This window comes from Centropristis striata, chromosome 10 (genome assembly GCF_030273125.1).
Source record: "Centropristis striata isolate RG_2023a ecotype Rhode Island chromosome 10, C.striata_1.0, whole genome shotgun sequence".
NCBI classification, from domain to species: Eukaryota; Metazoa; Chordata; class Actinopteri; order Perciformes; family Serranidae; genus Centropristis; species Centropristis striata.
The window spans coordinates 35782980-35799825 of record NC_081526.1 but is presented as its reverse complement, the minus strand read 5'-3'; the positions used below and the strand labels follow the sequence as shown (position 1 = coordinate 35799825).

General features: G+C 38.5%; 2 protein-coding genes across 2 annotated transcripts; one reads left to right on the top strand and one right to left on the bottom strand.

The window, feature by feature from the left end:
• Positions 1–435: 435 nt before the first annotated feature.
• On the bottom strand, positions 436–8423 carry LOC131979344 (alpha-tectorin-like). Its single transcript, XM_059343298.1, has 17 exons — positions 8329–8423; positions 7562–7789; positions 6604–6687; positions 6302–6407; positions 6033–6162; positions 4833–5076; positions 4494–4650; positions 3940–4027; positions 3778–3840; positions 3214–3416; positions 2817–2951; positions 2225–2412; positions 1879–2033; positions 1511–1756; positions 1250–1412; positions 1060–1143; positions 436–580 (listed from the first exon to the last, which is right to left on the bottom strand). The coding sequence occupies exons 1-16, from the start codon at positions 8383–8385 to the stop codon at positions 1060–1062; spliced, it is 2331 nt and encodes a 776-aa protein (XP_059199281.1). The 5' UTR covers positions 8386–8423; the 3' UTR covers positions 436–580.
• Positions 8424–15308: 6885 nt separating this feature from the next.
• LOC131979387 (trace amine-associated receptor 13c-like) lies at positions 15309–16396 on the top strand. Its single transcript, XM_059343351.1, has 2 exons — positions 15309–15481; positions 15580–16396. Exons 1-2 carry the CDS (start codon positions 15309–15311, stop codon positions 16394–16396), a joined length of 990 nt encoding a protein of 329 aa, XP_059199334.1.
• Positions 16397–16846: the final 450 nt, after the last annotated feature.

Below are 16846 nucleotides of genomic sequence, written 5' to 3'. Positions count from 1 at the left end.
CCAAAAGTCTCTGGACTGGAACCCCATTTATCCAAAGGACAGTTTGTTCCAAAGCCCTGTTGCTCTGAAAATACAGTTAGTGTATTAGTGTATTTAAATGTACCAATGGTAATTTTAACTCAAATCATTATCTTCCCTAGCCTTGACCAATTGTTTTTGTTGTGCCTAGACCTAACCATTCCTTTCCCACAACACTGTTGTTACACCATGTCAACACAATTATGTTTTAGCTAGTAAAGCTGGCAATCTCTCTTTGGACTTCAGCAATGGATGTTTGTTTTCAGGATAATGGCCTGTTGGACTAAAAGGGTTTTGGTCCTTTGGAAAATGATGAACATTGGCTGTTTCCAAACCATTAACATCAGCTTATTCCCTCTCCAATGATACCGAAATCCATCTCACCACCTCAAAGAAAACAACCCTAGAAACCCTAAAAGAAGCCAAAACAGATTTAAGGGTAGAAAACCATCAGTATAGCATTCTGGTAATTATGATTTAAAGCAATGATAACTGATCCCAGACTCTTCACTGGGGCAAAGCCAAAACACGAATCATTTTGGGTCTTGAGCTTGCTGGAATCCTAAAAAGATCCAAACGGAAAGTTATGGTTAGTTGTTGGTAAAACAAACAGTTGTGTGGTCAACAAAATTGCAGTGGGAAAAAAATGAATGATTGGTGATTTGTTACTATAAATGTACTCCTTTAACATATGACTTTTATCAATAAATATTTAATCTTTGGGAATGTGCTGTTACATGTAACAGTAACTAATACTTTGTCAAGCCCAACTACATGGAGCAGACTCAGAATAGTTATATTTTGGGAGATGTGTATGACATTTCTTTGGAGATAATTAAACATCTACATTCAACTAAAGAATGACGCCGTCAAATCATCACAATGACGACCTAACTAGAGATATGTAAAGTCACAGGGTGACTACGAAATTATATGGAATATGGAATTGTTAAGACATAACTGGTTAATTAAAGCAGACAAAGTGTTTCTCTTTGAGTGGGCTCTTGAGTTGTGTAAGTTGAATTGAAGAGTTGCTCTTACCTACTGAGCCCAGGCCAGGCTGATTAAGGCATCCACATATTTTGGCATGACAGATCTACGCCTTCTCCTAGACTGGCTGCAGCTCTGTGAGGAAGTTGAAAGATATTTATCAGGATGAATTCTCTAAAACATCAAAATGTACTGCTTTTTTATGCTGATTTTTGCAAATATGTTGAGTAACTGGGCATACCGGGGCACAGGCATTACTCTGTGCGACACACAGCTCTAATCTGCAGTGCAAGTAGATGTCACCATTTTTGCCGGAGAACTGGAACGAATTGAAAGAGAAGTAGTTGGACGCTCCAAGGCCATTGCCCTCCATTTGCACCGTCTGGTCAGCTGGGTTAGGGCAGCTGCTCAAAAACAGAAAAGCGTGTAGCAGAGTGATTTGCCAACTACATCACAGATCAGATTGGTTTAGCTAGCTTGAGCGTCTCTTTGTGTCACTCACCCATCGATGATGAGGTCATATCTCAGGCTGCTATTTGGTGAAGGCTGGTCAGTCGCCCAGCAGGAGTCCGTCACCACAAATATCATGTTTTTGTCCAGCCCCTCTGTCTTCAGCTCCACCCAGATTTTCTCGTCCAGTTGGATCTCGGTACTTGACTCGATAGCATTCAAGCGGCCAGCATCGTAGTAGGCCTTCATGGTTAGATTGTAATTCCATTCACCAGCTGTTATCTGCTGCGTCACAGAGCTGGAAAGCATAGATACTTCCTATTAGGCTTCACACAGACAGCAAGCGAAGCTCAGTCAGCCTTCTCTCTGTAACAACAAGGTGGCCACTCCGTAGCTACATGCTGTACACACACCACACACCTGTCTTTGATTCTGATGGCCATGCTCTTGATATGTGGCTGGCTGTAATAACAGGAGAAGTCGATATGCACGGGTCTGTGACGGTTGATTGGGCCAAACGTGGAGATGTTCCGTCTCATGATGGTGTTCTTGTAGATAATTTTACTGTTGTTTGCCTAAATGGTCATATGGAGACAGATTTAGATTCTACTAAATCAGAATGAAAGTTAGGCTGCAGCATTTACCACATTAGCGGATGCTTTAGACACATTTTCCTAGATCTATAACTGTAACATTTCAACCTTTCTATGGTACCATGTTGTTAACACACAGCTGCCTTATGAGAGTTTAAAAAAAGGGTACTCACCATGACCACTGTACCACAAGTGTTGCTGCTATCAAAGCTGAACGTCACCATGTGGGTCAGGTTGTTCATTTCACCTTTGCAGGCCTCATCATTGAGATGTAAGAAGGAGTAGTCGATGCTATTGTCCTCCAAGAGACAATTAGCCAGAGTTAGCGTAGCAGCCTTATGATCACAGGCCGTTGGCTCACCTGAACAACAAAACGTTTCATATTCATATTCATTCATTCATATTCATTTAGCTTTTGCCAACACAACTTACAACAAAACACTTTCTTTAAGGACTCTCATGAATTTTTCCATTGTACCTCTTAAACATTACCTCAATGCTGATAAATGCCAGAAAGAAGAATTGGAATATTAATAGGTCATATCTATGATTATTTTGTGCTAAAGCTCAAGCTACATTTCATTCCCAAAAAAGATCAGGATTTTTAATGCTCAACAGAAGGCAGCGATAACTGAATGCTAGTTAAATTTTTCCTTGATGTGAGGTCTGTGGAAGTTTTACAGTTATTCCATGAATCTGAAACAGCTCTGTTGCTGAGAAATCCATGAAATAATAGTTGGGCCAATTATGACTTTTCTTACTCACCATAGGTGCCTGCTGATCTGTACTCGGAGGCAAAAATGGCCCGACAGAGGCAGCGGGGTTCCCCACCAATGCTGCTACCGCAGAACTCATGAGGACTGCAAAACCTGTCCGGGCAGAAGGCCTGAGGGACAGCAGCTGAAAACACAGAAGGAAAAACTGCAGATAACAAAACAATGGCCTGAAAACTGCCACTTTTTTAAAAATTATACATGACTATAAAACACTATGTAAACACAATATAATATAAAGGTAAATAGAAATAGCACAAAACTTCAAAGGGCGTAGTAGGTGCAAAAAACAAGGTCTTATAAGTAATTAATTCATTAATTCAGCAGGTCATGTCAGGCCTAGCAGTTCATCTTGAAACATACCCAAAGACACTAAAAGAGATACTTACGACAGTTGGTCTTGGACCTCCAGCTCTCCACAGTGACGTTGCTGTGCTGGCTGCAGGTCCTGGCGTAGGCCTCCAGGAACTGGCACTTAAGATGATCCACTGCAGGGTATTTGCACAAAGTGTGTGTGCAGGCAGTTATGAAGGGCTCTGGGTCGATGTGCTTATTGCAAGCAGTGAAGGGACTCCGCTTCAGGAGATTACACCTGTTCAGGTGAAAATGTGACTTGAAAGCTCAATCATCAAGGACAGTAAGGCACATGTTCACAAAAATAAACAAGATAACATTAGTTCAGGTGTTTAAGTTCCAAATTCATCCCTGGATAGAAGAAACAGGTTCATATTATTTCTCATGAAAGCTTTTACAGCAAAATCCGTACGATGCTATTGAACAGGACATGTAAATATCACTGTTTTAAACATATTGCAAACACATGGCGACCACATGTTTATAACACATGAAGATCACTATTTTCAACACTTGGTAAAGGTTAAAACAATGGGCTCCAATACATTATAAATATGGTTAAGAAGAAGTTAATGTGAAGAGAGACTTTATCTGTTAACCATTTAGTTGTGGTGTTGCAGTTGATTGTCCTGTCAGCAGCGTCATCATACTGTATCTCACAGCTATGGGAAAACAAACAAACAATGACTTAATACTTAAACTCCAATATTTCAAAGCAAGTCATTCAAATGAGAAGTATTAGTCAATGTTTGAGGTCTTACCCTGCGTCTGAATGGTCAGAAACCTTCTCTTCAATCAAAGACTTGTTAGAATTGCCACATAAACCGTTCACTGGTTCTCCACTTGGTCCTGGACAGTTTCAGGAGAAAATTTTAAGAGAAAGTAGATTAATTGTTTTTTCCCCCCAAGAGATTAGGCCTCCCAGAAGGTTGAACACATCACTATCTAATACAGATATTTAGCATCCTTACCAGGCAAAATATCTGTCTTTGATTCTTTCCAATCACCACCAATAAAACCAAGTACATCCCCTAGTGTCTCTGATTTTTATACCATTACAATTTAAATGTCTATCCATGTTTTTACATCAAAGTATGAGTTTATTACCATGTATTATTTCCCCTGCAGGGACATGAGTTATTATGTCCCATTGTATTGTAATATTTCTGCATCCTGGGGTCCCTGAACAGTCTGTGAGCTGCATAAATCGGGTCTGACTGGAAAACTGAGACTCTTGTGGATTCTATGAGCCCAATTTTCTTCATGTGTGATGATGCCTAGCTCCACAGCATTTCATTGATAGAACACCTTATACCTGTCATGTGGATTGATGTGGTGTAGCCATCAAAGAAGACAGAAACGGTGTAGTTGGAGGCTGATATCTTAGCAGTCAGTCCAGTTTGGTCCTTAGAGAGCTCCACACCATGGACAACCTGAGCTGTGGTGTTGAGCGTCAGCACTTTGTCATTTAGCTTTATTACAGCAGAGGAGCAAAGTGACAGAGGAAACATTTACTCAAACATCATAAACACACAAAGCAGAGACCACTTTTTAAAGAAATGCATTCTGAAGGCTCATGACCGCCTTAATCGGCTACTGCCTGGAGTGTACTGAACATCACTAAAACACATTACTCCAGCGATTGTGGCCTTACCTGAACTCTACCACCTTGTTCCAGTGAAATGTCAACGCCTGCTCTATCCAGCTGCAGAATCACACGATCCAAAAAACTAACATCTTTACGCCGCCTTTCCTGGAAAAGCCCCAACACCCGGAGCCCCGGGATGGATGAGGCCGTCATCAGTGTGTACACACAGCGGTCGGGGACAGAGTGAACTCTGCCAACGAAACTGATGACAGTGGAGCCAGTCACTGTGCACATGGTGTTCATCACACAACTGAAAGAGACAAGGAGATACAAGTACCATTAGTGTTTGATAAAGACGGAAAACCAAATGCTTATTGCCAAAAATCCTGGCCAACATTACTGTGTTTAAGAGGCTGTAGCTGGCTCAGTTTTAATGGCACAATTAGAATACAGATATCATCTGAAAGTAGATATAAGAATATATACTTTATAAGGAATCCAGTACCAACCAAGTCGTGCATTATCATTTCTTGTACCCGAAGGCAGCTAAATAATGCTCCAGTTTGGATAGGTTTGGTGATAGATGTAGCCATTTTCAAAGGCTTGACCTCAAGCCCTCAAAATATCTGAATCCTCTTTACAAACATGCCCACTTTATGCTAATCCCATACAGTTTTAGGCATAAGCTTGCATTGTTTCTCCTGCAGTAAAATGTGTTATTTTGGCTTACTGTATGTGAACAGTTCTGCATACTGGGGTCTCTAAATATTCTATGAGCTGCATAAATCTGGCATGACTGTAACACATTCAATGGGCCCAAATGGCCATTTTCAAAGGGTTCACTTGACCTCTGACCTCAAGATATCTGAATGAAAATTGGTTCTATGGGTTCCCAGGAGTCTCTTCTTTAGATACATGCCCAATGTATGCTGATAACATTTTCGCCTATTCTAAAAATGGTAGATTTCCTAGCATCCTAGGGTCCCTAGACAGTCTGTAAGCTGCATAAATCGGGTCTGACTGGAAAGCTGTGTGACGATATTTATCTCCACAGCATTTCAGTGTAGTGAGAGCACTTTTTTGACTTGACTTCACAGCCTCATTAGTTTAGTGCTTCAATTCTCAAGTGGTCAAAAAATTTAGCATTTATCACCAAATCTGTGACTCAAATGGTATCAACCTAAAAATAACTTACAAGACAGCAACTTATGAGACATAATTGAGCATGAGAATGGACTTCATGTACTCATGTAATGAAATATTTACCTCCCATCGCCCTGGCAGAGCTCCATGGGACCACAATCACTGATGGCAGTAGCAACTCCACTCACATCACAGGTGACAGTGGAGCAGATGTTGGGGTCGAATACTGTCGTATTTGTCTTATAAACGACACCTAGGAGTTAAGAAAAGTACATGTCGGCCATTTGAAAAAAAAAAGACTTTACTCACAGTTGGCCTACTGAATTTCAATTATTCAAATTTTTGCTTTTTACATGTAAAATTTAACCTTCTGATCCACTGGATTCACTAACCTGAGAGTCTGCATCCGCTCACGTCTGTGATCACGCCATTGTTTGTATCTGCTGTCTGGAATGTCTGTTTAGAAACTGTGAGGCCGTTCACTTGAGCATCTGCCTCCTGGAAAGTGCCAGAGAAACATAGTAACATAATGTCACAGACTGGTGTGGAAGGGTCAAGCTCTTCAGGCTTTTGAAGAAATCAGGTGTCAGGTGCAAGTATAGCCCAGGCAGCAACCTTCCTGTCTGAGCAGTGAAACAGGAAGTGCCTTCAGCCTGCAATCTTTCTAAAATCAACAGTTAGTTAGTATACTTACAACAGCAACACTTTGGTACCCAGAATATGTCTTGATTGCCAGAATTGCTTGTGTCCCAAAGTTACCAAGTTCAACTTGTTCGATCTGACAACAGGAAATGGACAAAAAGAAACAGAGAAGACGAAGAAATTGTTGTATTAATACAGTAAAGTTTCATAATATTGAGATTCTGTTTTACAAAAATATGCAAAATTGTTAATCATTACTAATGTGTGTGTGAAAGCATACAAAACTGAAGGTGATTAAGAGGTTAATACACTAAAACACAAACACTTGAATCAGCAAATACACAGGAGCAGGAGGGGCTGAGAGAAAACAAGGAGGTTTTCAAGAATGTTTAAGTTTTGTTACACTGCAAAAAAAAGCCAACTTGTGTTTTTTGGCCTAAAACAGTGATTTAATTTGGTAAAACTTGGAAATATAAATTATTGACATTTAGGGCAATAATGTAAGTTAGCACAACAAAGGAAGCCAGTTGTCTGCTCAAAAGTAAGTTTGTGAGTTGTTGTTACTAATATCTTTAAGTTGGGGTTCACAACAAGGGACAATAGTTCTGATAACTCTTATTTCTTTGTTGTGAAATTCGGTCATTAGGGAAAGCTAGCGGCTAACTGATGCTAGCGGCTAACTGATGTTAGCGGCTAACTGATGCTAACGGCTAACTGATGCTAGCGGCTAACTGATGCTAGCGGCGCTGCTTGTTACAGCTACAAGAGTAGCCATTAGCGTATCAATGCTAACTCAAAATTGTGGTCGCAACATTAGCTGACATTTCATAGCGGCGTTACAATCGTGCCAGAGAAATTCAGAGTTGAGCAAACTCAAAAACAAAACTTAAAATATTTTGTTTAATTGTCCAACTTAAAATTTTTGTTGCCTTGAAATTTTGAGTTCACCCAACTTTTCTTTTTTTGCAGTGTACATGTTTTTGACAACCCTAAAACTAATAAAAACTCACTTCAACTTGTTGACTGTCTTTTAAAGGTATTATGTTGACACATTCACCAGCATTCTTGAGGTTGGGCAGCAGTTTATGGACCCCAGATCCAGTGGGTATTGCTTTGGTCAGTACTGATAGTCCTCCTCTGTCAGCGCTCCCTCCAGACATCAGAATACAGTCGTCTTTGACTCCAGGTCTGTACACGCCATTGAAGCAAACTGCAAATGTGTCAGCATCGAAGGCCACCTGTCAGAAAATCACAGAGGAGACACAAAAATTAAATAATAAGAAATCTTGTTTATTTATTCATTAATTCATTGTGTGTTTTTATATTATGACTCCAACTGTCTCATTTTGGATTATATTTATCACTCTCTGCATGTCACATGTGAGATCTAAAGCTCCTGAATGCCACATGAGCTTCACAGCTGGGAGAAAACAGAAAACAGCATGAATATCCAGCATTTCTTAAGAAAAACAGTCTCATTCCAGCCAACAACTACATGCTGCACATGCCAGGTGCAGAGAAACAGAAAAGAGTGAATACATGTTTTACATGGTAAAACTGTATTTCATATTGTGTAACACAAGTGAACATGTTTGGTAGGTTTCAAAGGGGCTTGAGTACGTGTACATTTCCTATAGGTGTGACTTCTTTTCACGTGCTCTCGACCTCCTGCACATGAAAATTTCCGACAAATTCCAAGACACAGCTTAGCCCCTTTTTGTGCCGCATGACAGGCTGCTGAGGCTCAAACAGAGCCTGAAGCATTCAAATGACTCACATAGACTTTGTCATATTTGTGTCCATAATAAGTGATGGGGCAGTTGGCGATGTTCATCTCCCCAGAGCTGGTGAATGTCTGGTTTGTTGCAGCAGAACCTGAAGATAGAGACACAGAACACAGACTATCAGGTTGTGCAGGTTTACTCTTAGTTGTAATGCTCTTATAATTTGAAAAATGAATCTCCAGAGTCACTCCAAAGGTTCCAACACAGAACCATCAAGTTATGGCTGTTTACCATGAAGCTTCACTACTCTCCTACCAGCACCTCTAAAAGTCTTTCTTTTTATTCCTTTATGTGCCAGAGATGATCTGGGCTTTGGGCTCATACCTGTCAGCAGGATGAGTGCAGCCAGGTAACGCATGAAGCTTTGTACCATTTTGACAGAATCCTGAAACACAAATGAAAATACAGCCTTGTATGTATAGTGAATGCTCCTAATATTCTCATGTAAAGTATATATTGGCAACATTTAAATTGAGGCTGTCCTCCCCATGTGTTCAGCAGCTTATTACGACCCATATAGTGGTCGTAGCATGAATGAATCCAAGGCGAAGAGATTTTACAGAGTGAAGTAAAGGAGGGAAGTGAGCGGTAGTAAAAGATGACTTTACGCCAGTAAAAGTACTAATATCACACTGTGAAATTACTCCACTACAAGTAAAAGCCCAGCATTCAAAACTTACTGAAGTAAAAGTAAAAAAGTATCAGCGTCACAAAGATCTTTAAGTAAAAGTACAGTAAAGACAGGGCTCATTTTAACTACTTAATATACTGTTATGAGGTTATTTTAAAAAAGCCTGATCACTTTAAATCGATCATGTTTTTATGTTAAATCTCGACCTGAAAAGTAACTAAAGCTGTCAGCAAATTGTAATGGAGTAAAAAGTACAATATTGGCCTAAAAATGTAGTGAAGTAGAAGTATAAAGTTACTGAAAAAGTCATAGCAAATGGTGATGGAGCAGAAACGGTTTAAAAGTTGTAATATTCCCCACAGTTACCTTCACCTTCAATCGATCGCTTCACCCAAGACGTAAAAAACTGTTGATTATTGATGGTATCCCCTGCACGCCTGTCTGTATTAAAATCCTCCCTCTGCAGGAATCGTCTGCACAATTTACTGGGGAATCAATGTGGCAAAAATATCTGAGTATATAATGTTATTAACCCATAAGAACCCATGGTGACACCTGTGTAACAAACACACACAAACACCTCTTCTAGAATATCCCATATTACGCGTTATGCTTCACCTTACCTTTACTTAACTCAAGTCAATAAGTGACACATACTCAACACCCTGGTAGCTAATTTCAAAAAGCTTTTTTTTTTTTTTTTACGAGGCTTAGTTTTAACACGTTTAACAACTGTAATCTGTTAATTTCCTTTATTACATTTAACTTGTTCTGACCAGATTTCCTGAACAAATTAAAGTCACCAGTCAATTTTGATATACTGTATGTTATGGAGATGCAAACAAAAATGCAAATTGTAATTTGTTTTTATTTATTTATTTATCTTATTTTGTTACTTAAAAACAAATCTGAAAAATATTTTTTTGTTAAACAGCACTATTAATGTCACAATTTTGAAAAATGTTGTGGAGATGCAAAGAAAAAGGCAAATTTGTGTCTCTGTAAGCAGAAAATGTGTCTATTTTTTTATTTAAAAAAAAAGAAATATCATAAACATAAATACCATAAACACCCAATGTAACGTTTATGTCAAATCATCTTTTACATTTAGGGGTAGTCTTTTTAAAAAAAACATAAATGTGTTCTATGTGGTCCACTTGGTCTGTGGTATTTCCCCCATAATTTTTCTTTTTGGATAACTGAGTCTGGGTTCTTATGGGTTAAAGTATATTTTGTCCTTTTGCTTTAGGGAAAGTTCCCAAAATGTTTCTTTCTTGTCTATATTACCATTAAAGCGTTGCATGAGTCAGAATAATGAAAAAATAAAAATGTGTGCAGGCTGTCCTACCTTCTGCAGGAGAGAGAAGACGAGCAGCTCTGTGTGTGAGGAGAAGTGTCATCTGTCTGTGCTGAGGACACTTTGTGTCTCTGTGGACACTGTCCACAGTCTTGTTTACTCCCCAGCACAGTGAAAACAAGATTTTTCATTCTTCTTCTTTAAACTGGTTTCTGTCACCAAACTTTCCAGTTTGATAATACCCTGTAATTAACTGAGTTCTTGATGCACAGATTGATGACAGTTCATGTCAATCAATTACAATCTTTTATTCATAATATTAAATCATCTCTTGCAACATATAATGAAGAAACACAGAATAAATATTTAATGAAATACCTTTTGTTATGCAATTTGTAATAGAGCATATTAGAAGAGTGACATGCCCTTGAAATGTACTTATTCGTCATTTCCAGTTACAGTTTAGGATCAAATAAGTTGTTATTTCTTTTTGTCTGTGTTACGTCTATATTTAGACTTCAAATCTACATTACGTGTGTGATGTGTTAACTGGTTGGGTGTGATGTGCTCAAAAGTTTGCATGAGACAAAAGAAAAAATTCTCAAACCAACAGAGAGTGGTCTGGAATGTTACAGGGCAGGAAAATGCTATTCTCAGTGCTGTCACTGCTGAGTTTTACCTCCAGGGAAGACGTGTGACGGATGTAAAGCCTCAGGTGTGGCAAGACAAAGGCTGTACCACTTTAAACTGTCACATGACATCATAACAACACTCACAAACAACTTCAAATGCATAATAAGTGCATTTATATCCTTTTATACAATACTGTGTATATTATTTGCACATATACACCAGTGCTGGAAGAAGTATTCAGATCCCTTACTGCAGTAAAAGTACTAATACCTCACTGTGAAATGACTCCACTACAGTAAAAGTCCTGCATTCAAATCTTACTTCAGTAAAAGTGCAAAAGTATCAAAATGTACTTTAAGTATGAAAAGTAAAAGTACTCTATCTGCAGAATGGAGCCACTCAGATTGTTTTATATTTTCAAAATGTATTTTTGGATTGTTATTATTATTGATGCATTTATGTAATCAGTATTTTACTGTTCATTAAAGTAGGGCTCATTTTAACTATTTAATATACTGTTATGAGGTTTAATAAAAGATAAGAAGTAAAAAGTCTAATAACTTTAAAATGATCATGTTTTTATGTTCAACCTCGACCTGAAAAGCTGTCAGCTAAATGTAGTGCAGTAAAAAGTACAATATTTACCTCTAAAATGTAGTGGAGTAGAAGTATAGAAGTTTTTATTTTATTTTGTACAATAATAAGACAAAAAAGAAAAGGATAATGAAATAACAACAAAAGGAAGGTGCAAGGTGGCTGCAAGAAACCCAAAAGGGCTTATACAGGCCTATACCTAAATTAAAATTCACAAGTTATATTGAAAACAAGTAACTATGAAATAGAAAAAAAAAATAATTACCATAAAAATGAAAGTGTAGAAAGTGTAGAAAGCTACTGAAAAATGTAAATACTCAAGCAAAGTACACATACATCAAAATAGTACCTCGTTACATTCCACAAGTGATATAGGCCTATATGTATATATTTTCTTAATTTATTGTTCATATAACAACATACAATGAAATTAAACTAAATCTATTTTCACTAATGTGCAATATCTTTGTATGTTGAGCTGTTGTGATGACTGCAGGATAAATAAAGTCTTATCTCCTATCAAAACGGCATTCATCATTTTGAAATCAAGCATCACATGTGTGAAAGAGCTCAACAGCTGTCTTCAGCAGCGGCTGAACCTTTGTTCCCTTTGTGTCCACAGACCATTGATGATTTTCTTCTTCTCACCCTGCTCTTTGTGAGTCTGTCTTCCTGCCCAGTCAGGTGTGATGAGGCTTCATCAGTGTGTGAAAGAAAAACAAAACAAAAGGGAGGCTGTGGTTTTAGGCTAGCTGGAAATACAAGATCCTGAGTCCTGGACCTGGCTCCTGGTCTGATATAACACCAGATTAACCCTTTGATGCACAACATGGGTCTAAAGTGACCCGACTAAGTTTTTATATTTTGTATCTTTGCAATAAATTAATTTCATCATTCAGTATTCCAGGTTTTCCTCAATTAACTTGTTTTTGATCATCATACGTCCTAATTTTTTGTTTTCATTTCTTACTTTTTGAATAAAACCCCCTTTTTTTGTATCGCTACGCTTCTAATGCACAAGGTCATTATTGTAAACTTGATGTAATAATACAAAAACTATTTTTCTTCATAAAGTATGAAAGGAAAAATGGATATAATGATCTGTTTTAATAAAAATAAAGATATTCCAACAAAGATGTCTTTATGTTGTGCATCAAAGGGTTAAGAGAATAAAAAGAAGAGCAAACACAATCAGACTGTCTGTAAATTTCTCTGACATACACATGCAGCATGTCTTACATTTGTCCAGACTCTACATGTGAGAGTATTAAATCATTTATACAGGGGAAACTGTACAGTGTCTCTTCACAGTATGTTGGCATCACAGGAGTCAGGCCAAAGTTTCTTCAATGTTACAATGAGCCTAATGCATTTTTGAAACCAGGGGTAGCAAAAAGAGTAAAGTCACCTGGTTAAGACTGGAGTGCAAGTAGACCAGGAAGGCCTCAAAGGGGACCTTTCACAGCAGTTATTGTCTTTGGATGCTGCAGTGTGACCACTGTAATATGAGACCTCATGGCACAAGCATGAGACACAGCCACCACAAATACTGTCACATACAGAACTATGATGACAGTGACAGGAATGATGAAGTGAAAATAAGATCAGCATCTACTGGGATGTAGTTCAGGATAACCATGCACTCATCAATACAGGAGTTATGCCTGCCTGGATGTTATCCTTCAATATAAAAAAATCATTAAATGCTGCAGCTCATATAGCCTGTGTGTTCCCTCAGCTGAGAGTCTGACACACATGATGCTACTTTCAAAGGAGATGATCAGTGAAAGGCTCTGTTTTAGCTGATTTCAAGCTGAAACTCTAAACAACATTTGGTCTGGACCAGGTTAGGTCTGCAGCATAAGTTAGCATGGTGATCTAGCCAGGTTAAAAGAGAGACACCTTCGTGAAACGGAAAACTCTGGCTTTATGCTCAACATACCTCGCTTAGTAGTTCACCCCTCTGGTCTACTTGAAAAGTGTCATGATGTGTGTCCAGGGCTGCAGCTCCTGTAGACACAAATGAGTTTATACGGCTACACATTAGCATAACAAAACAAAGTGTAGTAACAGGATGAGGATAACACGTCTGTATGTTGGGTGAGACGTCAGCAGATAGACTACCCGTTGTAACAAAGTATCAAACATAGGCCTAATTAGATTGCCTAAATGCGGGATAACAAGATATTGAACAGAATAAGAAAAGACACTCACCTTAAGGACATCACATAGGCTATTGCAGTTCCTAGAGTAGAGAAGGTGCGCTCGATTTGCCACAAATTAGTATTTCGTGCGCACGTTATACTTATTTCGTTCCCACAAATTAGTATTTTGTGGCCACAATTTAGTATTTTGTTGCCACAAATTAGTATTTTGTGGCCACAAATTAATATTTCGTGCGCATGCTATACCTATTTCGTTCCCACGAATTAGTATTTTGTGGCCACAATTTAGTATTTTTGTTGCCACAAATTAGTATTTTGTGGCCACAAATTAATATTTCGTGCGCACATTATAGCTATATTGTGGCCATAATTTAATTTTTTTTTTACCATGTCATGTCTGGGGCTCCGTGGACTGTAACTCTGTTCAAAGTGACTTTAGAGGAGTAATGCAGAGGGTTACGAGTGCTCAAGGCAGAGAGGCAAAAGGTAACCAGGGGAGTCGAGAATCTGAGTGGGGGAGTCATCTCTTTGGTGCACTGATCGAGCCCCCAAAAAGAAACTTCAGGAGGAAGGATGTACATGGGCTTTTCTAATGTCTCTCAGATTGTCGTTCTTTGTCGAACAATGGCTATAACGGAATGACAGTGGGACTGGGTAGATGGTGGTGAAGTGGGAATTTGAGATTACACTGTAAAAAAAGATAAACAATAGCTACTAAATAAAATTGAGGCAACAGATTGCATGCAATATTATTAATTAAATCTAACTACATTACAAGTTGAGTTAATAACAACTTAACAGGAAGTGGCTGTGAATTAAAAACGGACTTATTCTATTGTGTTGGATTCATTCAAAATTCTCCTGATTTAGAATTACATACACATAAAGATTATATTTAATGTGATTAAAATAAGTAGATTCTATCTCAAACATTTTTATATTAAAGTTACTTAAACAACTGCCTCAAAATCAAGGACGCATTTATATTTAATACATTTTATCAAATGTATTAAGTAAAATGAAATGACTAGAGAATCATTTATTACAGTGTACGCTGATTGTGATGGGCGAAGGGTTCAAGGGGTGATGGATGGAGGGGATGGGAGGAAGAGGTTAGGGTCGAGGGGATAAAAGGATGAGGGTACATGGAGAGCTGGGCCTCTTGCTGGCTGGCAGTACAGTTGCTGTGTCCAATAAAAAGATAGGTCAAAGGGAGGTTTCCCCTTTCATAGCCTTTGTGTGAAACCTTTCTGTCTAATTGGTCAGTTGACCTTTGAAACTTTGAGGATTGAAAATCCTAAATTGGTGGATGGAAACACACATTGCCATTTCTGTCAGGAGATCAGCTTTGTTCATGGACTACAGGTTCCCATGTAGAAATACATATGCGTCTAAGCCATGGCTGCCATTACATATGATCAGAAAGTGTAGCATCAGGAAAGAGTGCAAAGGTTTGTTATACTATCACACCAATGCTCTGCAGTAGGCTTAAGGACACTGCCAAGTGGTCTCCTGGCTAGACTTACTGTAGACCTCTAGAGGAAAAGGTGAGAGAGCGGATGGGGAGGAGAAACATAAACCCAATATGAATAATTGAAAGAGAGCTGCAGCCAGAGAGCTGCCAGTGTTCAGTAGCCTCTCCTCTCTCTGATGATGGAAACCCTGGAAGAAACTGAACTCTGCTTTCCACAACTGACCAACACTTCATGCAGGAAGACCCAGCGTTCTCACTTTGCAGCCATTCCTATTTACATTATATTGTCTTCAATCTCTCTGCTCACGGCAACTCTCAACCTGCTGGTCATCATATCCATTTCACACTTTAGGTGAATGTGTATTTGTGTTTCAGTGATAGATTTTTATTGGCTGATATGATAATTTTCACACAAAAAATAGTATATTTGTTTCTCTCTTGTCTCTCCAGGCAGCTCCACACCCCCACCAACCTCATCCTCCTCTCTCTGGCTGTCTCAGATTTCTTTGTTGGCCTCCTCATGTTCTTTCAAATTATGCTCAAAGACGGCTGCTGGCTCTTTGGTGACCTCATGTGTGTTCTTTATTATGTAGTAGACTACATTATTACTTCTGCATCAGTAGGAAACATGGTGCTTATATCTGTTGATAGATACTTGGCTATTTGTGAGCCTCTGCATTACTCCACCAAGGTCACAGAAAAAAAAGTTAAAGTCTGTGTTTGTCTGTGTTGGATATGTTCTACTGTTTTTCACAGTGTGTTGTTTAAAAACAATCTTAAACACCCTGGCAGGTATAACTCCTGTATTGGAGAGTGTGTGCTTGTTATTGATTATGCTGCAGGGACTGCAGATCTTTTTTTTACCTTTCTCGGTCCTGTCACTGTCATCATAGTTCTGTATATTAGAGTGTTTGTGGTGGCTGTGTCTCAAGCTCGTGCCATGAGGTCTCATGTTGTTACTGTCATTGTCCAACAATCAGTCAAGGTAACTGCACAAAAATCTGAGCTGAAAGCAGCCAGGACTCTTGGTGTTGTTATTGTTGTGTTTCTTATATGTGTCTGCCCTTATTTTTGTGTTGCACTAACAGGCCAGGACACCATGCTCAATGCTTCATCTGCTGCCTTTGTAATATGTTTGTTCTATTTCAACTCATGTCTGAACCCTCTGATCTATGCACTTTTTTACCCCTGGTTCAGAAAATCTATTAAGCTGATTGTTACACTAAAGATCCTGCAGACTGACTCCTGTGAGGCCAACATACTGTAGAGAAAGGGGAGCCACCAACATGAAGTCTTATGAGACATCTCATGAGTCAAAGACGTCAAAAGATGTTTGGACAAAAAGAAAGGCTATTGCCAAATGCTGTTGTGAAGGCAAAAATTATTAGACATAATGTAAATCAAATGTGAGAGGCAAATTATTTTTCATATGGGGAATTACTGAAAAAACAAAACATTTTATGCATTGGGACAGAAATATGATTTGTTATTGCATGAGTCTGCTGATCATTGGAAGCAGTGTAGAGATTTCTTGCACAGCTTAATTAACCTTCTTTCAAGTTGCATAGAGAAAGTGAAAACAATTAAAAGTCAGAATTATGTGTGTTTTGACAACCTCTAGTGTTCATTGTCAGCTTTTTATCATTTTTGTTTTTGTATGGGCGATGAATTATACTTCAATCTTTTGAGCATTTGAGTAACATAAGCCCCATGAATG